This window comes from Bombus pascuorum, chromosome 6 (genome assembly GCF_905332965.1).
Source record: "Bombus pascuorum chromosome 6, iyBomPasc1.1, whole genome shotgun sequence".
Classification (NCBI taxonomy): Eukaryota; Metazoa; Arthropoda; class Insecta; order Hymenoptera; family Apidae; genus Bombus; species Bombus pascuorum.
The window spans coordinates 11,624,943-11,644,860 of NC_083493.1; the positions used below are offsets into that span (position 1 = coordinate 11,624,943).

The 19,918-nt window shown below is 32.5% G+C and overlaps 5 protein-coding genes and 1 long non-coding RNA gene across 11 annotated transcripts; 4 read left to right on the top strand and 2 right to left on the bottom strand.

Annotated features, from left to right (window-relative positions):
- Positions 1–52: 52 nt before the first annotated feature.
- LOC132907984 (uncharacterized) lies at positions 53–1,172 on the bottom strand. Its single transcript, XR_009658287.1, has 3 exons — positions 1,114–1,172; positions 924–993; positions 53–344 (listed from the first exon to the last, which is right to left on the bottom strand). It is a non-coding gene; the product is annotated as an uncharacterized LOC132907984 (long non-coding RNA).
- Positions 1,173–1,194: 22 nt separating this feature from the next.
- Positions 1,195–4,955, top strand: LOC132907976 (tudor domain-containing protein 3). 2 transcript variants are annotated; one of them, XM_060961453.1, is made up of 11 exons: positions 1,195–1,552; positions 1,662–1,746; positions 1,828–2,027; positions 2,125–2,272; positions 2,344–2,577; positions 2,647–2,777; positions 2,855–3,100; positions 3,180–3,825; positions 3,913–4,026; positions 4,107–4,206; positions 4,278–4,955. In XM_060961453.1, exons 1-11 carry the CDS (start codon positions 1,512–1,514, stop codon positions 4,442–4,444), a joined length of 2,112 nt encoding a protein of 703 aa, XP_060817436.1. In that variant the 5' UTR covers positions 1,195–1,511; the 3' UTR covers positions 4,445–4,955. The 2 variants fall into 2 exon arrangements, with proteins under 2 accessions (XP_060817436.1, XP_060817437.1); XM_060961454.1 differs by having other exon boundaries at positions 4,281–4,955.
- Positions 4,956–5,068: 113 nt separating this feature from the next.
- Positions 5,069–8,586, top strand: LOC132907975 (serine/threonine-protein kinase PLK4). Of its 3 annotated transcripts, none has more exons than XM_060961451.1 (11): positions 5,069–5,278; positions 5,347–5,442; positions 5,552–5,878; positions 5,970–6,062; positions 6,142–6,423; positions 6,490–7,029; positions 7,103–7,408; positions 7,474–7,537; positions 7,610–7,755; positions 7,829–8,008; positions 8,092–8,586. In XM_060961451.1, the coding sequence occupies exons 1-11, from the start codon at positions 5,222–5,224 to the stop codon at positions 8,269–8,271; spliced, it is 2,271 nt and encodes a 756-aa protein (XP_060817434.1). In that variant the 5' UTR covers positions 5,069–5,221; the 3' UTR covers positions 8,272–8,586. The 3 variants fall into 3 exon arrangements, with proteins under 3 accessions (XP_060817434.1, XP_060817435.1, XP_060817433.1); XM_060961452.1 differs by having other exon boundaries at positions 7,631–7,755; XM_060961450.1 differs by having other exon boundaries at positions 7,474–7,755.
- Positions 8,587–9,087: 501 nt separating this feature from the next.
- On the top strand, positions 9,088–12,476 carry LOC132907978 (neuronal membrane glycoprotein M6-a). 2 transcript variants are annotated; one of them, XM_060961459.1, is made up of 5 exons: positions 9,088–9,511; positions 10,007–10,143; positions 10,229–10,411; positions 10,489–10,639; positions 10,729–12,476. In XM_060961459.1, the coding sequence occupies exons 1-5, from the start codon at positions 9,508–9,510 to the stop codon at positions 11,043–11,045; spliced, it is 792 nt and encodes a 263-aa protein (XP_060817442.1). In that variant the 5' UTR covers positions 9,088–9,507; the 3' UTR covers positions 11,046–12,476. The 2 variants fall into 2 exon arrangements, with proteins under 2 accessions (XP_060817442.1, XP_060817440.1); XM_060961457.1 differs by lacking the exon at positions 9,088–9,511 and adding an exon at positions 9,540–9,862.
- LOC132907979 (N-acetylglucosaminyl-phosphatidylinositol de-N-acetylase) lies at positions 12,350–14,317 on the bottom strand. Of its 2 annotated transcripts, none has more exons than XM_060961460.1 (5): positions 13,521–14,308; positions 13,369–13,450; positions 13,058–13,254; positions 12,859–12,989; positions 12,350–12,774 (listed from the first exon to the last, which is right to left on the bottom strand). In XM_060961460.1, the coding sequence occupies exons 1-5, from the start codon at positions 13,831–13,833 to the stop codon at positions 12,634–12,636; spliced, it is 864 nt and encodes a 287-aa protein (XP_060817443.1). In that variant the 5' UTR covers positions 13,834–14,308; the 3' UTR covers positions 12,350–12,633. The 2 variants fall into 2 exon arrangements, with proteins under 2 accessions (XP_060817443.1, XP_060817444.1); XM_060961461.1 differs by having other exon boundaries at positions 12,649–12,771; positions 12,855–12,989; positions 13,521–14,317.
- Positions 14,318–14,482: 165 nt separating this feature from the next.
- Positions 14,483–15,657, top strand: LOC132907981 (mitochondrial fission process protein 1). Its single transcript, XM_060961463.1, has 4 exons — positions 14,483–14,610; positions 14,705–14,803; positions 14,897–15,024; positions 15,108–15,657. The coding sequence occupies exons 2-4, from the start codon at positions 14,749–14,751 to the stop codon at positions 15,393–15,395; spliced, it is 471 nt and encodes a 156-aa protein (XP_060817446.1). The 5' UTR covers positions 14,483–14,610; positions 14,705–14,748; the 3' UTR covers positions 15,396–15,657.
- The last annotated feature ends 4,261 nt before the right edge of the window (positions 15,658–19,918 follow it).

Below are 19,918 nucleotides of genomic sequence, written 5' to 3' on the forward strand. Positions count from 1 at the left end.
TTTTAAAGCAATAATTGTATTTTCGATATATCTCGATGAATCTAAATAAAGAACAACGAAAATGGAACGTTTATTTCTATTCGATAAGCATTTATACAATTCTTATGGGTAATCTATGATAATCATAGAGTTGTATACACTCAGTTCTTGTTGGTGCATTGGTAATATGAGTGGGTCATATTCTTAATCGTGTTTATACCGTTCCGTCATCTCCGAAGTTAGTTCCTGTCTGATCTAATTTCATCGTTTGCTCAAACAAGACTCCACCCGAGTAATAATCATCAGCTTAAATTGATGTCTTTCTTATTCTTCGCCACCGTGAGGTCTGTTGGTAGTAATGATCTCTGTAAAATTTATCGATCGTAATTGATTTACGAATTATGTGAAACATTTTGCATGGTCTTACTTGAGGTCACACATATTTCGGATCTTATTTTGAATTTTATTTAAACTTACACAATGGTTATAAAAAAAAATTATAATTCAATAGATTAATAAACGGTTTATCAAGTTATTTAAAGGTTAATGATATTATACTGCCTTATTTAATATTTTTATAAAAACTAATGATGGAATTTTAATATTTCAATATCGCCGATGATCCGTGGAATTTCAAGTATGTATTCGAAAAATGTTACACTTACTTTTCCCCAACACTCGATTTTAGAATTTAGAGTGTGCGACGTGTATTCATGACCCATTTTCCGCGCGTTTGTTCAAGCATCATTTTCAAATAATGATGCGTTACATTCAATTAGTCTACTTATCTACTTGAGCTCTTCTGCGCGATTTCTTCTAAAATCTGCCTGAGATTATGTTTCACTCTAATTCTGTTTTAAGTATAATTACTTTGTAGCTATATATCGTTACATAATCCACTACATATTACATTTTGGAAAGATTTTAAATCTATATGTACTTACCTTATAAAAATAACATTACTTAAAAATTTTTTAGATAAATGTAAAAATTAATGTTACATTCGTTTATAATCTCTAAATGACATGTAAATAAATGGTCATTTAAAACTTTACACATGTATTAAAAGTTTAAAAATCCAATAAAATGTCACATGAAATGCTAAAAATATAATTTATTGCTAGACAATAATACCTGTAGTAGCATCATGTTCAAATAACGAGCGATGTATCGATACTGAACTATTGCAACACAGTACCGATATATCGATCTTAAAATCACAGTACACTAAATGTTCAAGATGGTGGCGAAGAATTCGAGGTTTAATAGGCGCGGTTCCTTTTGTTCGTTATTTGGACAAGCAAAGTGGTATTATTATATATAATAAACGATTCCGTATATTTATAAAAGTAGCTGATTTCAATATCGGAATTGTTTCTACTTCGACAATTTGTTCTTTATTGGTTTAAACGTCAGCTGACACATGTTTATGTACAAGTCGAATGTACGCATGTAACGTATATAAAATTTCACCTGAGAAAGTCGCCAAATCAAAACGGTCGTTCCATTGAAAAACCTGGCTAGAGAGCGAAATGACGGTGCAAACTATGGAAAAGTTGAAAGATAAGGGGTGGTACGTATAAAAAGTGACGTATTTCGTCGTTTGTGAACGTCGGTGTTTAAAAACACGAATAAATTTTTATAAATTTGAATGTACAGATATATATAAATGTTTGGATTAGGTACATTACAGATCACGGGTACAATACTGCAAGAGATTCTGAAAGTGTTACTGATATACAAAGAATTATCAAGCGATTATTAGATGTAAGAGCAACTCCTTATATAACTTTCTCCTAAAAACAAATAATTATTTGCATGTTTTAAATCTTTTTATGTATTGTATAGCTTGATTTAAGAGAGATTGGTAGTGGTCAAGGAGATATAGTTCAAGGTAATATTGTATTACAAATACAAAAAGTACGTAATGTAGCTGCTCCTAAAAGCAATGAAGAATCTCGAGCAGCTCCACGCTTGTTAAAATTCTTTTTGACTGATGGTAAAAATAATTTTCAAGCTATAGAAGTTGAACATATTTCATTTTTAAGGTATAAAACCATTGCTTGATTAATTATATGTATAAATAATAATTGTCTTTTTATAATTTATATGAGAAAATTGATATGATGAATTTAATTATTGCAGTTTAAATACACCTCCTGGTACAAAGATACTAATTGGTTGTGGGAATGTAGCAATGTCCCATGGAATTATTTTGCTAAGGCCATCAAACATAGCACAAGTACTTGGGGGAAAAGTAACAAATCTTATAGAAAAATGGGAACTGAACAAAGTATGTTGTATCATTCAATTCTAATATACAAAACTAAGAACTAAGAAACTAAGAAATATATTTTGTAACAGAAATTAGCACTACATACGAGAATGAGATCTACAGAAGAAGGTGGTCCACCACCGTGGATACCATTTGGGAAAAAAATTATAAAGGTTTCTGAACATGACAAAAACTTCAAAGCTTTAGCAGAAAAAGAAAAGTCTAGTAAAGAGAATACAGAGTTTGAAGCTCAACGTAAAGATGCTATAGCAGAAGCTGCTAAACAAGGCAGCAAGAAAATTTTTGGTGGAGGAAATAAGCAGGTAATTTCTATGAAATATTCATAATATTAATATTTAAAACAATTTTACTCTCGTGTAATTGTTTTATAGCTTCTAGATCACAGTGTACAAAGAATCATAGATCAAGGCTTTTCTATAGAACAAGCAGAATATGCCTTAAAAGTTAATCGAAATAACGTTGATAAAGCTTTGAAAAGTTTGCAAAAAACAGATAAACACAAGTATATCTATTTTCTTTTATTTTAAAATATTAGTTTTTACGACTTTCTGACTATCAATCCTGTTTCAATTATTTTAGTACGTTTAAAGAGCCACGAGAATCGCGTGAACCACGAAATAAACGATTCGATAAAAAAGTAGAAGAAGGTAAACCAAGTAGTGGAAAAATATCCCTTTTTGATTTTCTGGAAGATAAATTACCTTTACAATCTGAATCTACGGAATCAATCAATCCACCTCAGAATAGTTATACTCAACATACGGAAAACAATTATGACAAAATTGAACTTAAAAATAATGAATCACAAAGTGGAAAAGGTGGAAGGTATGCTTTATCATGGGTAAAATTTTTACAATAGTGTAAATTATAAGCATATTCGTTGATACAGGTCTTCTTTATGTAGATCTCAAAAAGGAAATCGTGAGTATCAAGTTCCCCCAAGACATCTAGAGGAAAATAAGGGTAGCAAAAAATCAAACTTTAATAGTCCTACTACTCAATATTTGCAATATAACGGCGGAAATCATTCTCAACAAAATAAACCACCAAGATTTCAACGAAATCAGGATAATCATAGTTATTCTCAACAAGATAATTTACATAAAACGTATCAGAAACCTCAGTTAAATGATTCTCGAAATTCTAATGTACAAATACGTACAGATGGGGCAAACGTTATGAATAGTAATAATTATTATAAAGCTCCGCAAGAACAACAAGGCAAACATTTTGGTGCCGGCAGGAGTTATAATCACTATGAGACAGATACCAGGAATAAACAATCTTATGATTCTTATGCTAGGCATAATCGAGCACAAGAAGATGGAACACATAGAGCTTATCCTGCAAATACAACTGATAAAAATTACAAAAACCAACTGAATAGATTTCAACCAAACGAGACTTCTAGTGGCAAGGGGATTGTAGAATCCAATAGCCAAAGGAGACAAAGCCAATACAATCAAAATACCAATGTTCCTTCTGTTGGGAGTACCTGGGTTTGGCGCATAGGTGATAAATGTCTTGCTAAATACTGGGAAGATAATAGGGTAAAATAATATAATTATTTACACATTAAAAGCTTATACTACTAGTAGTACTTACATTTAATTTCATTTAATGTTTTCAAAATATAGTATTATAACGCAAAAGTAACTGGGATATCAGATAGGACATGTGTTGTTCAATTCAAAGGGTTTGAAAATTATGAAGAAGTGCTTCAAGTGGATTGCTTACCTATAACAGATGATGTATGCAAAACATATGTAATACTTAAACATGTGTCTTCAATACCGTATATAAATAATAAATATCTTGTATGTACTTCTAGAATCAAGTTGTTCAAGATTATGTTTTGGATCAAAAACAATCAGATCAAAGATTCAGTAATAGGCAGCTACGATACGACCAAGCTCAAAATCACATAACTGGTAAATTTATAATTTGTTTACGATGATTATTTATATTTAAGGTACATAAAGGTATATAAAAGTTTCTATAGCAGGTATGGAATTTCGAAGAGGTGGAAGTGGTGTCGTTCCTGCAAGTAAAACTGCTTATAACAAAAAACGTAATCAGCAAAGAAGCACGCAGCCCATTTATCAACCACCGGCGCAACGATGTCAGAATTCTATGCCTATGAATACTCAAAATAATTCTTTACTTTAATGTATTGTCAGTCTTTTTTTTTTTTTTTCGTAAAAATACTAAACATCGCTGAATTATTCATTGTAGTTATGTTATTTTTGAAGACTGACCTCATGAAAAGGAATAGTCCATACTTGTCATGTATGGTAGTTTAAAACATAGGTCAATCAATTAAAATGCGATGTAAACGAATCCTGTGCCACAAATAATTCATAAATGAAAGATGTAATAAGTGTACAATTATAGTATGAATTATTTCCTTACACAGTGAAAGTGAAACTAATAATTAAAAATGTAAATCTAAGGTATTTATTATAAGAACTAAACATCAAAATATTTATATTGTAGAATAATCATATGATATCAAAAGATTGTGCAGCATTTCAATATTTCGTCCAATTTCGCTAAAACACTAATACAATCCGCATAATGTAAAAATTGTGCTGTATATTATTTGTAATTAATTTGTAATTATAGTTATTTAGAATGAATTACAGTTACGGAAATTGAGAACACGTTTAAATTCACAACAGATTTTAATATTTTTATTACTGACCTACCTTTAATTCATTATAATTTAATCATTTTATGAACATTTCGAATAATAATTAAGATGTTCTTAAAGCGCCATCTACCGAGCTCAAAACCATATAAAATTTACATATGGCGAACGCGCCATGTTATTTCTATTTACTAATTTATTAATATATTTACTAAATCCATTTAATTTCGAAGAAATTGTATGCAAGGAAAACTACCATATAGTGACCGTGGTGATTGAAGCAATTATATGGTTTTATGACTCGAAGGCCGGTGATGCCATCGCTATCGGGAGTTTTTGGCGAACAAATAGAGGTTAGCTTTTTGAATTTATCCGCTTACATGTTTCATTTTAACGTCTAATTAGTAATTTCTAATCGTAGGACTACGAAGTATTAAACTTACTTGGGAAAGGGGGTTTTGCTAGTGTTTATAGAGCAAAATGCCTGCGCAGTGGTATAGAAGTCGCAATAAAAATGGTAATTTAAATAATCCTTTAAATTAAATATACGTACACATATCAATTTACATGTATCTAAAACAATTATTGTAAACAAACATTTAAATAGTTATTGTAAATAATTTTAGATCGACAAAAAATTGATGCAAGCTGCTGGGATGGTGGATAGAGTGGGTCAAGAAATAGCAATTCACTCAAAATTAAAGAACCCAGCTATTCTTGAACTGTACACAGTTTTCCAAGATGCTAATTATGTTTATTTGGTATTAGAATTATGTCATAATGGAGAACTTCAACGTTATCTTAAAATGCAAGGATCTCGTGCATTGTCTGAAGCACAAGCTGGTCATATAATTAGTCAAGTAGTGCAAGGATTATTATATTTACATTCATACCAGATACTTCACAGAGATATGTCTTTATCGAATTTGCTTCTGACTAAGGACATGCAAGTGGTAAAAAAAAAGCTGTTTAGTAAAATTATATGATCTTTGAATGTAATAATTGAACTGGATGCATTAAAAATAGTTTAATCTTAATTTATAGAAAATAGCAGATTTTGGTCTAGCTACCCAATTAACAAGGCCTGATGAGAAACACTTAACTATGTGTGGTACTCCTAATTATATATCGCCTGAGGTCTGTCAAATAATTTGTAATTATATATAAGGAATATAGAATAATTAGAATATAATACTAATTGTTTATATTATTGTAGATAGCAACAAGGTCATCACATGGTTTGGAAGCAGATGTATGGAGTTTAGGATGCATGCTATATACTCTATTAGTTGGCAAACCTCCATTTGATACAGATGCTGTTAAAAGCACTTTAACACGTGTGGTGATGGCTGATTATATCATGCCAGCTCATTTATCAGATAATGCTAAAGACCTAATAGATAAGTTATTAAAAAAGAATCCAAAAGATAGAATTCGCTTGCGTGATATTCCGAAACATCCGTTTATCACTAATATAAAAAAAAATAAATTATACAATGTAAGTAATAAATAAAAAGATCGTGTAAAAAATCAATCAGCTTATTATATATATTTGTATTAATAGGAAAAGAATAATATGAAGAAAGGATTATTGGGAGATGGTATTGTTGATTCAGGGGTTGGAAGAACATTGTCTTCATATGGAAAGCCAAGAATGCGTTGTAGGTCGGAAGAGAGAATATCATCAACGCCCATTATATCTAGTGCCCTTGGACCTATGTTTAGCGCGAAAAGTGATCCTTCATCCGAGTTTGTTGTAAGAATGCATTCACATAGAACAAATTGTGTAGATTATCACGCTAAAGAATATCCTGTATTAACTGGAATACCATTAGTACCACAAAGTAAAGTTTTCTCACAATGTGAGCTCTATACGAGTTCCAATGCATATCAAGAAATTGACAAACACAAGTATGATAAACATAGGAAAAAAGAAAAAGCTGAAAATTGTTCTGAAAGTACAGAAAACGGAGTAAAATTATCAGTCTCACCTTTGTCTTCTAAAAGATTGCAACCTGTGAGACATAAGACAAAAACTGCAATTCTTACTATTCTAGATAATGGCGAAGTTTGCGTCGAGTTTATTAAACGTAGAAATGGCATGGTATGTATTAAAAAAATGATGTTCAAATAAATTTTCACGTGAATATATATATATAATTGCCTTTCTGTTGTAGGAAAAAATAAGTGAAGTGTGTCGAATATCGAGCGATGGTTTAAGAATTATTCTCTATAAACCAACATCATTAACGAATATTGGTAATCAACCACTCCCGTTACCGACTCGTGGGGCAGATAGCATTTATTCGTACGAAAATTTACCTGCCCATCATCACAAAAAATACATATATGCCTCTCGTTTCATAAAACTTGTAAAAGCAAAAACTCCGAAATTAACGATGTATACTGAACGATCAAAATGTCAGTTTATGGAAAATGGACCACATCCAAATTGTGAAATTCACTTTTATGATGGAGTAAAGGTATAAAAATAAATATCATAAATTATAGGTAAATACTGAAGACATTGAGATTTTTATCATTATAGATTGAACGTGTTGACGGTATTGTAAAAATAATGGAAAGGAGTGATGGTTCCACTTATGTCGAGGGTGAATTTCCATCCCATTTAGATACATATTACGAACATTATTCAGAATGTTATCAGCGTTGTTTGTTGATAGAGTCTACTTTAACATCTTTAGAAACAGCTACAGGATATTCCTGCTTTCCTATTCTTATTGGACGTAAGCCTAATGCGGCTTTGAGTGATTCTCCTTGTTTACAAGGAAAAGAGAATATTTCGCAAGCAACGAACAATGCACCGGTCGTAAGTAACAAAATACGTATAATTTTTTTAATAAAATATGATATACATAAATATATGATTATTAATATTGTAGATGCCGTCTTTTGATGCTAGTTCTGTTATTTCGACAGTAGCATCGCGGTCACGGAAAATGAATTCTATACGAAATATTGGTAGTAGCTTTAGTAAAGTATCAATTCCAGGTATAGGTACTGCGACGAAATTATCTTCTGGAGATATTCATGTTGATTACAGAGATGGTTCTACTTTAACTGTAAGTATATTTATAAATTACATTAATAATATTAGAATCAATAAAATGAGATAACATAATTTGATCAAATTTATTATTTTAAGGTAAGTGCTCAGAGCAATGGCAATGATATAATCTATAAAGGTAATAATGGTATGGTTATAAAGTATAATCAGAATTATCAACAAAACATGGAAGTACCACACATTGTTAAAGAAAAATTATACCACCTACCTGGAGTTATTAAATATTTTGCTCAACCGAAGAGTAAGAACATCCGGTAGTTTTTAGCTGTACATTTAGATATAAAATGTTTTGTATAAAATATAGAGTGTGGGCCAAATAAAATATTCTAAGCTATTTCTACCCAAATTAGTGCAGACACGGACTTTTTTTTAAACCATTACATATCTATGCAACAAATTTTTCTCGGGCGACTACTGCAGGAACGAACGAAATAATATTTGTCATTTGGAACAGGTAAATAAGATATACATAGTCTAAAAAATAGTGACGAAGAATACTTTTCTGATTTAAAATTTATGGAAAATTTTATTAATATATGATAATTTTAATATAACTTTCTATTTTAAAAGATAGGAAGAACTCTTTGTTCCCTTTGTTCCCTCACTCCTTAGCTTTCCTATCCCATTTAATTAAAAAAAAAGTGGTGCCTTGTTTGCATTTATTTCAGAGAAAATAACTTGGAATATCTTATTTAACTCGCTCTTTGAAAAGTAGTTTTCTTATAATAAGAGCAAAATTATATTTTTTATATTTACATAGCATATATACAATATCTTTTAAGTAGTTGATCTTTTAAATATAAAGAGATAGATACATCTTAATTTTTTTTCTATATTTCTAAACTTATATCAGAATTTTATTATATAAGATTCTATAATAAAAGATTTAATATCTTTTGTGCTATCATATACAAGATATAAAATCAAATGTAATTTTCAATCAAATTTAAAATAAAGGTCAATAAAAACTACAGCTATAATTCATTACTAGAATAATAGTTGATTGTAGTAAAAAGGAATAGTATGTTTGATTTACTATGTGCCCTACAATCTATAATCGAGAGGACAATGATCCCATTCACTTTTCCTTTTGTCGCCATATTGGTTTGTTTTAAAGGCTTATTCAAAAACAAATGATATTCGCCAAAAATACATACATTTTACTTAAAACGCAAAAATTACTACACAATATTAACATATCCTGATTTATTCTGCTAAACCAGGCAAATAAAATAAAAGAAAATATTTTCGAAATATTCTAAGGGCTAACTAATAATAGTATTTTGTCAGAACCCGTAGAATCTCTATTAACAAATGGTGTAATGTGCGGATGTGTAATTACGAGAAACGTGTGGGATGTTGTTCACTAGTACAGTAGAATGACATCCAATTACGACATTAATTGAGAGAATTCTAGCATTGTAGTCTCAGAATCTACAACGGGCAGTATCCACCTAAAACGAACTTAACCTTGAACAGCATTAAAATCGAAAGATGGGTAAGTAACAAATTTACAACAATTGTTTATTTATGTATGATAGTGATAAAAGATCTTCTCTCTCGAATAGAAACCTTTCCTAGTAACGATCCAATATCGCGGGTAATCGTACGAGATACATGATAATCTTATCTGTCATACATATATGTGGAAACATTACTCATTCATCGTTCAATCATCGCTTCACGCTTCATTCAAACGAATGTTAGAGTCATTTATGATTAAAGATGAGGAACGATCAAGGTGCAAGTGATAGTTTACCGTTACGTAGACGGTTTAATAGTAATATTAGTATAGATAGATTTTCCGAAAAAAGTCTTCATATGCTTGATTATGAAGATCGATCTTGTAGTAAGTTCTTTATAATATAAACTTACGTGTATGCTAGTATATAAACTTTAGAAGTCAGTAATAATCTGTTTTATAACTTTTGAGACAATATCATTAATTTATATATACCAAATCATTAATAAATTATCTTTTTAACGTCCATAGGGAGTATATGCAATGATTGTATGGCCAGAGTACCATATGCAACTCTTATTGCAACAATAATGTGTTGCTTAGGAGTTGGTATATTCTGTGGTACAATGTATAGAGGTGTTACATTGGGTTCTTTAATGATGGATCAAGTAAGTTGTCACTATAATCTTATTATAATGTTCTCTTTATGTACATTATACATTTAATGTGTTTGTTTATAATTATGTATTTAAGGTATTTCATTTAAGACTTGGATGGCTAGAGCCTGTTCAATTGACTTTTGCAACACTTGGTGCTAGTATGGCAGCTTTAGGTTTTATGATATTATGTGTTGGTTGCCTTGCAACTGGAGCTACGAGACATAAAGTATATAGAGCCTGGAGGTCCAGAGTTGGTGGACGTATCTCATGTGCTGTTGTATGTAACTTTAATGTTATTAGTTATAATATCACAGTATGAAGCAGCATAAATAGAACATTCCTTACATTTTTTAGTTCATGACAATTACTTATATATTACAATTAGGATGGCTCCTAATATTTGCATTTTTGGTTATAATTGCTTGGATTTTTACTATATTCTGGGGTTTATGCAGTAATCCTCGTGTCCAGTCTCTTGACCAATGCATTGATTTCACTCAATTTAGTAAGTATAATTTATTTCTTTTTTAATGCATTTATTAATTAATTAATTACTATGAGTAGATAAAATTTCATATATTATATTTCTTGAAGGTTTTATATTTCCAAATAATACAAGAGTAGAGGATATGAAAGTATGTGGACCACAAGAAGTGAAATTATTTTGTAAAGATTTTGTTGAAAAAGCAGAGATCATGTTTATTTTAGCAACAGTCGCTGCCATGTTGGTTGTATTAAGTCTCATACATTATTTAATGTGTTTATCTGCTAACTATGCACATATTAGAGATCATGAGAAGTTTCAAGAATTACAAGAACTTCAATACCTGCAAGATCCAGGAGATCCAGATTCTCCTCAACCCGGTATGGGAACTTTGAGCTCGCACCATCGTGTCAAGGATAGATTCTAGGATACGGCCCGCGAGATCTTCGCGATGAACCCCCTATAACTTCGACATTCTTGTTTACGAAACATTGAAGACATCTACTCTACAAGAATCAATAATGAATTTGATGTTATTCTTCTCTGAACCTAATGTACCTAAATTCAGTATTCTACTAATTGATTAATGTTGTAGTAGTTTACTGATCGAGGATCTTGCGGGAACACTTTATGCCGTCCATTTTCTGCGACTGTCTTGTAAGCATTTATTTTGTTTTAAAGTTATGAATTCGTTAAGTGATGCTTTAAGATAAATAAGATTTCATCTTTCATAATATTAATTCCTTCGATTATTTGTTGAACTTCTATGTATGCAGTGTAAGACATACGAGAACATTCCATATTTCGTACATATTTGTTGATAAAGTATAGTTTATTTTGAGCAAAACTGTATATACGTGCGAGATACGAGTAATATAAGCGCACAGAGAGTATTCTTTCTAAACTATTTGCTATACAAAGATATGCATATATATGCTTATAATTTCTATTATATATATATATGCACAAATTTCTACTACGCATTAATATATTGTTTCATATTACAAGTTTATTTAATATTATCTTTATATTATGTAAGACTATAAATGCAGACTGCATCATTACGTTCTATTTGATGTCATTCTAACGGAGATTTTTTTTACATAAAAGGTGCAGCTTTTTTGTACCTCTTTAGGATAAAATAAGAAAATTACTGATATGATGTATTACTAGTATAGTATTTTAATCATGTTGGAGGAAAGAGTCAAATAATTATATTTTAAATTTTCTACTTATATTTAGTAAATGATAAAAATACTTAAAAGATCTATAATTTAATAATTATGATTTCTTCCAGCATGCATAGTTCAGTTTTATGTCACATATCTATTGCTATTTTATGAAGGATCAAATTATGCTGTAAAAAATGTTAAATGTTAAAAGGACAATATGAAGATAATTCTAATTATACTTTATGCACAAATCTTAACTGTGCCAAATCTAATACGATTTAAATTATGAGAAATTATCACATATATTGTACGTTATCGCTAAGAGACAGATTTTAAAAATGGATATATCTGAAATCTAGAATAGCAAGTATAACTTGCAATAATTTCGTACTTGCTCAAATTCTTTAATAGCAATTCAAAGTTCTGTTGAATGCGCAATACGTTGAAAACAAATTCTGTATATTACATATACGTAATAAGAACATATCAAACTGAGGATTGTACTTTATCTACACAAATTTGCAATAGAATAATCAAATAAGTGAAATTAATGCACGAATTACATATAATAAAAACTGTGTTTATTGTTTTCCTTGAGATACATTCTTATTTCTCGAGATACATTCTTATTTCTAAACAATTGTATATTTCTGTAAGATCGAATAAAAAAATACTTTCTACTCAAACTGTATGTTCAGCGTTTACAAATATTTCTGAAGTTTCTGAAGTTCCTCTGAGAATGGTATAATGTCTTTATTATATGTACATTAATAGATAAATTTAATTCTTCAATATGTACAATTAATTACAATTTGTACAATAGTATAAGTTAATGTATATAGGTTATTCATCATCAAACTGGAGATCCAATTCCAAATCAAGAGCACACACTTCTTGTAAGGTATTAATGAATGTATACCGCGAAAATATCATGTACAACTTTCGAAACCAAACATATTGTGACTTGTGTGCAGCCATAGCCTTCTGTAAAGGTAATTCCTTTATGTTAGCAACTATGACAGAAATGAGAGTTTTGCTAGAAATTATATATATTAACTGCACACTTACTTTTATGCTATTTTTTTGATCATATGTTATTAAATACCAATATGAAGCAGATAACAAACTAATTGGCAAATCTAAAAGTTGTACATACTTTCTAATTATATTCACAGATTCTAAAACATATAGTTTACAATCTGGAAAGAGATTCAATTATTTAAAATGTTTTAAATGTCGATTTAATACACCAATAAATAATACTAACAATATGGTACTTTTTTTTCTATGCATAATGCAGCAATGGCATAGTATAAAGAAATGTGATTCTTATGTTTGCTTATCCCATGTTTATCAAATGTTACAACTGCATTGATTTTATAAATCTCTATATGTTGCAAAATACATTCTGCCACTGCCTCTGTTGGCCATTGTACATTTTGATCATCAGGTAACTCTGTACTCCTATACATGTATTTATTGAACTAAGATAGAAGATTAAAAAGGTAATATTGAACTGTATTCAAATAATTACCAAGAAGTTATTTTGTAAATTAGATAGATGAAACAGTTTCTTACATCATTATAGTTACATTATCTTCTGGAATTCCTAAGAGTTCTGCACATTTCCATAATTCTTCTTTCCTCTTGTTATCCCCACCTAAAATGATATGTAGAGATTTTTTCAGCATCCAGAATATCATGAATTCATGTGGGGTTAATAAATGTACCATTGCTAAGACAGAGGAGGAAAATCTTAGTAGCCTTTGATCTTGTAACCCAGTACACCAGTGGACCAAAAAACATGACCTCATCATCAGGATGAGCTGTAACTAACAGTATTCTGGCAGGTGGACCCGGAAGCTGCCACGCTGTATGGTTAACTTTCTTCAAGATTGAATAAAGAGAAATACAAACGCAAAAATACGCAGTAACAGCTATTAGCAACTGCCATGAAATTTCATTGATGTAAAACCACCACCAACAAATTATTTCATTGATTTGTATACTAAGATATTCTCTAATTAAATTGAGATCTACCATGTTGAATGGTGATATATGAACTATTTTCACTTACGAATATTACGGTCCTGTCATATTTCTGGAAGAGCAAACTATTCCGGTAGAATTAGAGACAACATTTCTTTTGTTTAAAGGACTTTGCAAGGTTATGTTATATGAGATAATAGGATTGAGCGCCATACTTCAGTACGTTAATACAAATTCACTATTGTAATGCTTATGCTCCTCAAACTATTATTATTTGTTAAATTATTTTCTTTTATAAATAAAAAATCTAGGTATTCCTTAATACTTATTCAAATTATTTTTACTAACGTTCAATTACGTGATTATTGTGTAGGAATTTTGATATAATTATTTCAAGTTTTAGTTATTTTATATATCGTTAATTGTTGTCTTTCATAAAATAAAAAATTCACTCAACACTTAAGTCTATGGTAATATTGATTACGTTCTATAAGGATTCATGTAGTATTTGAAATAGAACATTACTAGAAGTTCAATTTTTAAATCGTCTTGTAATTTATAAATTTATTTCTTTTTTACAATTGTACATACAAATCAAATTGTATTTGTTTGTTAAACTTTGTCTTCACATTATTTTGAATCCATTGCCACGGGTAAATTGTTGATTTACAACAGAGTTACCAAGAAATAAAAGTCTCTAGATTTAAAATTTTAACTATAGATCTCTCGAATCTTGTCTTAGAAGACAATAATCTTTCATCATGTATTCTGTAATTGTATGAAAATAATTATTTGCTTTAAGTAACTTCACAGAAGCGCATCTAATTATTTGTAAGTTATGCAATTTATATTTTGGAAAAAATCGATACTACGCCAATGAGTGTCATTTATTATATCGAGTAACTTTACAGATGCATGAAACTAGGTTATATTTAGTAATCTGAAAATTTAATAAACAAAATTTCTACCATGGACATAAAAAAAGAAGTGGACCTATACCGTGATACACCTATCAGATATTTGGGTAACGAAAGACTATTGTAGTCGCCTTTTAAAACAGCTTCTTATTATTTTCATTCATTAACATTATGAATGACATTTTTGACTCCCTTTCCAGGATATGCAAATGAAATTGGAGAAGCTTTTAGATCTATAGTTCCAAATTCAATTGTATGGCTCAGTTATGCTGTAGCCAGTGGCTACGTTCTTGCAGACACAATTAACAAAGGGTTTAAAGCTTATCAAGTAAGCAATTCGTAAGAAAAATATTATTTGGACATACTATACATATTAATAAGACTACTATAAATATAAATTGTATGTTTCAGGATAATGTAACTCCAAAAGCAACAAAAAATACTGTACTTTCCATGACAGATACTTTATTGTGGCAGTCATTTGCATCTGTAGTTGTGCCTGGTTTGACAATTAACAGAGTTTGCGCTGCTGTTCAATTTGTACAAAAAAGAAGTAACAATGTGTTCTTAAAAAGCAAATGGATTCCAACCATTATTGGTTTAGCATCCATACCTTTCATAATACGTCCTATAGATAATATAGTAGAAGAAACAATGAATGTGACATACAGAAGGTGGATAGGATACTACCCAAAATGACCATTAATTAATAATATATGATCATTCAGAGCTGTTCGAGAATAGATCTTAGATTTATTCGGTTTTCGAATGAAACGAAAACATTTCCGCTTATACATTATTCTAGCATAAAAATGCTAATATAATATTACTGAAAGTTATCTATTTTATTATACTATACACGATTGAATTTTGTATTGCATTATTCAATACCTTGGAACATGTATTCGAAAACAAATCCGAATGCTTTGTTAAAAACAAAAAATAAAATGCGTTATTGTTATTTTTGATTTTCTCTCATTTTATTTTTGTGTATGCCAGTTTTGATCAAAGATGGTTTTCTTCTACTAATATCTACAACAAGAATAATAAATGAGCACATAAATATTATAATTTTCTAATATCGCGCTGATACATGGAACTTTTTTATTAATCATATATTACTTACGTTACTTATGTCGATATCCATCACTTCAAACTAGAGCGCGCGAAGTAGAATTGTCCAATATATAGTCAGACGCACTGAACACGCTTATCAAGCTCAAAAGTCTAAATCGAACGCAATAAGTAACACATATTATTACATTATATTGTTTAGTTTGAAACAATTGTACCTTACATAATAGAAAATATGTTTGATAATGAAAAAATAAAACTCGCCGAAAAAAAGGACGACTATTTAAAAGATATTGTTTCTTTTCCTTCTTCTATTACCCTCGTATTTTTTTATATTTTTTATTTGAAACATCAGTTCATGATTTTCTCTCGTTTGATCGCGAGAGTTAAATAAACGATGGAGATTCGTTGAAAAATCAATAATAATTATCGTAGACGGAAAATCGTAACTCATAGGCCACGTTCATTTTCCCATTTATCGTCTTGTCGGGTCAAACGAGCTAGCCGCAGAACAATGGCTCGACATTGCATAGGAACGAATAGCCTGTCATACCTGTGACATATATTTTTTCGTCACAGGTACAATCACTACGTCAACCGACAAGAAAAACTAATCGTATTTCTTTGTTCGCGGAACTGAGTTCGTGATTTTGCAAGACGAACTACGCGCCAAATACGGATAGAACATTTTGTTCTTGCTAGGTATCTACGATTTCAAGTACGATACGCATCGTAATGTGTACGAATCGGCAAGGGATTCGTTTTTATTCGATTACCATTAGACCGTGGTTTTTTAAGCATTTATGGGGACCTTGAAGGTGCAAAATACACAGATTGCGTATAACATAGAAAAATATATAAAATAGAAAAATATATGGTACTCGTTATAATATCAAGGAAACTAAACAATTGCCTACCTAAATTCCATTTTTTAATTATACGAATTTGCATAAATATCTGCAGCCTAATTATCATATCTTTTGTACGTTTTCCATTTGTTTTCCTTTTTCTGTGTACGGAGCACGAGCGCATACGGACTACAGTGAATTTCTCATTTTCGTAAAATGAACTGTCCTTCCATTCAGTCTACTGAAACGCCTTGTAGACGAAATACTTGGAGGTTAAGTAGAATCTGATTTGGGAAGAGGCATCAATTTCTCGCTAATTAATTCTCACACAGTTATTACGTATTACAGCATTTTATTGCCTCTTAAAAGTTGGCGCAATACGATTTACTGCTGGTCGAGTTGCGGATAAAACGTGCAAAAAAATCCAACGCCCGGGGATTCTCGCGATTATGAAATTCCGTATATATGTCTTCGTCGTAAGATTTACAGCACAATAATAACAGGATGCAGAAAAACGGAAGCATTTTAATTCTGGTGTTAAAGTACGATCGACGGTTGGTAATCGGACAAATTACACGATTAGGAGGTAGTGCATTGTGCAAATTAATAAAAGTCGACGATGAAATAAAAAAGATGTGTTAATAACATTTTTTTTTTAAATCGTTAAAATCATCGAATTGCTGACAACTTCACTCGTGTAATTATTTGCCACGAAACATTTCCTTTTAAACGAACAATTGTAAAACTGAGTACAAAAACATATGAATTGGTCAAAAGCCACAAGTCGATCAACTTCATTTTTTTGAAGATTTCTTAATTTCAGTATCACAATACATGGCTAGCTTTTTTAAATCAATTTTTCAGATACCAAACAATTAACCTCAATAGAATACGTCAAATTGTCTCCTATGTAATTGGTATATACGTAGATTCCAATAATAGTTTCGCTCTAACTGAATCAATTTCGAAGCTTCGATGTATCGTTTCGATTGAAAATTGTTTAGTAGATGGGTATGCAAAGAAAAGTAAAGAAAATAAAGGAAATTCGATTTTATGAGACTCTTTCGAAAGGATATAATTGTCCACAGAAGGAGGATAAAATAGGACGGAGGACTATACTTACACAGGCGCTGGGTTACGAATTGACACATTCATGGGTCGGTCGATTTTTCACGGGACCCTATAATAATCTTGACAGCTTTTCAGTAGTCTATGGTCGACCCTCGTAATAAGGTTAACCAGTCCACCGTGATATAATTTATAGAGGCCACTTGTTTACGGCTAATTATGGCGGCACGCGGGCGACGAGTACGTTCCTTTTTTTCTCGTATGTCGTATGTCACGCGTTTCCGACAGCCGACAGTGTCTCAAGTTCGATGAAATTTAAGAACGCATCGATGTAACAACTGAAATCTGTTATCACGATCAGCGGATATATAGAGAAGCATAAACCGTGAAACCTAAATTCTTCGGACCGTTGTTCGTTATAACAAACGGTAGCGTCTATCAAACACGACGAAAATCACGCGTGGATTCTGTTCGAGTGGCAGCCGAACGCTATAAACAACGCTAATCGACCAGCGAGCCTAACATATTTCTCTGGAGCAAGATCGACGGAAGATAACTCGTAACCGAGAGAAAAGCAAAAGTCCACCGGTATCGATCCTTTAAAACCATCGAACAATAGCTCGAAGAGGTCCTTAATCGATAGAAAGCAACGCATTGCCTCGGTACACGCCTCCGTCACAAAACGAGCCTCGCGATAAGGTTATGTCTCGTGAGTCGAACAGAGGGCGCGTACACACACGCATACGGAGAGGTATGTGTGCTATCGGCGCGAATAACGGAGCGAGGAGGAAAGAAGATCCGAGGAACGTCCGCGGGAAGGAAAGCGACGGTTTAACAGGAAAAATAAAAAAAGAAGGAAAGATGCCGTGGCCTGAGAGGAGGATCAGGTAAAGGCGAAGAAGCGAGAGAAGGAAGTAAAGGAGAAAGGAAGAAGGGTAAAGAGAGAGAAAAGTAGTAGACTGGCGAGGGGGAGTAGGAGCGGGGAAGGGGGACAGAGGGATACGTATTTCGCGGGCTCGAGTGGTAAAGATTCTCTGAAACCTGTGGCATTTCGCGAGGTACTCTTCTCTTCGGTATACGCCGAAGGGGGATCGATAGCGCGTCAGAGACGAGGAGAATCAGGCGGCAGGCTATTTCGAGCAACAACACGGCGGCAGAAGCAGCAGAAGCAGTAGCAACGACAGAAGCGTCCCGTCCGCCGCCAGAGATCCGCAGCCATTCCACGGCCATGTCTGACGGCGCACGGGGTTGGCTACGCCCGAGCGGGGTCTAGCCAGCCAATCGGAACGGAGCGCGAAAGGTCCCGCGCCGTGGTCGTGTCCAATGGGCGTAGCCCGTTCCAGCTAGGCGCGCGACGTCTTGTCCAAGTAGAGGGGGGCCCTCGCGGTTGTCACAGGTGCAGCCAGTTGGCTGGCGAACTCGAGGCGAGCGTGCTCGAGGATCGTCGCGTTTCACGTTTCGCGTCGTCGATCAAAGCGCAATCGTTTGTCCGGTAATCGTTCCTTCCACTCGTACGCATCTTCCTCGGTCTACCATCTCCATCCAAGTTACGTTCTAACGTTATCGTTTACGTCGATCCGTGAAACGCAATTCAAATAAAAGAAAGAAAAAAAGAAAAAAAAAAGACAAATAACTGGAAAGAGTGCGAATCTCGAAGGAGAATTCGTTGGCAAAAATCAGCGCGCGTCGTGTGGTTGCTTGCACGGCGAAAAGTAGGCAACGGGATCATCGCGCGAAGGTAAAACGCGCACAGCGGCTCTTGATGCGGCCCGTCGCGCGGACGCGCACGTCGCGTCTGAGAGATCTGTCGCGATACCGGTCTCATCGGCGCCATGATCCATCGCGGAGTGTCTAGATCCGAAGGGAGAAGACGATCTTAACGCGACACAGGCTTCATCACGATGTGCCGGCGGTACCGGCTCATCAGCTGAGACACACGAACGTTGAAACCGTTGGAAAATCGAGGATTGAAAACTCTCCTGACCGTGTGATTCCTCGTCCAATCCTTATTAAGACAAAAAGAAAAAAAAAAAGAAAAAAATAGAAAAAGAAAGACTGAAACGTCGAAACGTTTCAGCCTCGAGATAAAAATCAAGCCAACGTACAAGCTGCAACTGTACGAAAGAGACAAGACGACAACGACGACGAATCATCTATAACCTTATAAAGTGATCAACGAGAAACGTGGTTTTACGTTAGACGCGGACAAAACATAAGATAACGCGGGCGCGA

Excerpts from the sequence above, each read along its gene's own strand:
- LOC132907976 (XM_060961453.1), top strand. The coding sequence starts at position 1,512 with ATGACGGTGCAAACTATGGAAAAGTTGAAAGATAAGGGGTG. Across the intron at positions 3,101-3,179 it reads CAAAGTGGAAAAGGTGGAAG|ATCTCAAAAAGGAAATCGTG; the intron begins GTATGCTTTATC and ends TTCTTTATGTAG. Across the intron at positions 4,027-4,106 it reads GCTTACCTATAACAGATGAT|AATCAAGTTGTTCAAGATTA; the intron begins GTATGCAAAACA and ends ATGTACTTCTAG.
- LOC132907975 (XM_060961450.1), top strand. The coding sequence starts at position 5,222 with ATGACTCGAAGGCCGGTGATGCCATCGCTATCGGGAGTTTTTGGCGAA. Across the intron at positions 5,879-5,969 it reads TGACTAAGGACATGCAAGTG|AAAATAGCAGATTTTGGTCT; the intron begins GTAAAAAAAAAG and ends CTTAATTTATAG. Across the intron at positions 7,409-7,473 it reads ACTTTTATGATGGAGTAAAG|ATTGAACGTGTTGACGGTAT; the intron begins GTATAAAAATAA and ends TTATCATTATAG.
- LOC132907978 (XM_060961457.1), top strand. The coding sequence starts at position 9,739 with ATGAGGAACGATCAAGGTGCAAGTGATAGTTTACCGTTACGTAGACGG. Across the intron at positions 9,863-10,006 it reads TTATGAAGATCGATCTTGTA|GGAGTATATGCAATGATTGT; the intron begins GTAAGTTCTTTA and ends TAACGTCCATAG. Across the intron at positions 10,412-10,488 it reads GACGTATCTCATGTGCTGTT|TTCATGACAATTACTTATAT; the intron begins GTATGTAACTTT and ends TACATTTTTTAG.
- LOC132907979 (XM_060961460.1), bottom strand. The coding sequence starts at position 13,833 with ATGGTAGATCTCAATTTAATTAGAGAATATCTTAGTATACAAATCAAT. Across the intron at positions 12,990-13,057 it reads AGAAAAAAAAGTACCATATT|ATTGTAAACTATATGTTTTA; the intron begins GTTAGTATTATT and ends ATCTCTTTCCAG. Across the intron at positions 12,775-12,858 it reads ATCAAAAAAATAGCATAAAA|AAGGCTATGGCTGCACACAA; the intron begins GTAAGTGTGCAG and ends TTACCTTTACAG.
- LOC132907981 (XM_060961463.1), top strand. The coding sequence starts at position 14,749 with ATGGACATAAAAAAAGAAGTGGACCTATACCGTGATACACCTATCAGA. Across the intron at positions 14,804-14,896 it reads TACACCTATCAGATATTTGG|GATATGCAAATGAAATTGGA; the intron begins GTAACGAAAGAC and ends CTCCCTTTCCAG. Across the intron at positions 15,025-15,107 it reads AAGGGTTTAAAGCTTATCAA|GATAATGTAACTCCAAAAGC; the intron begins GTAAGCAATTCG and ends TGTATGTTTCAG.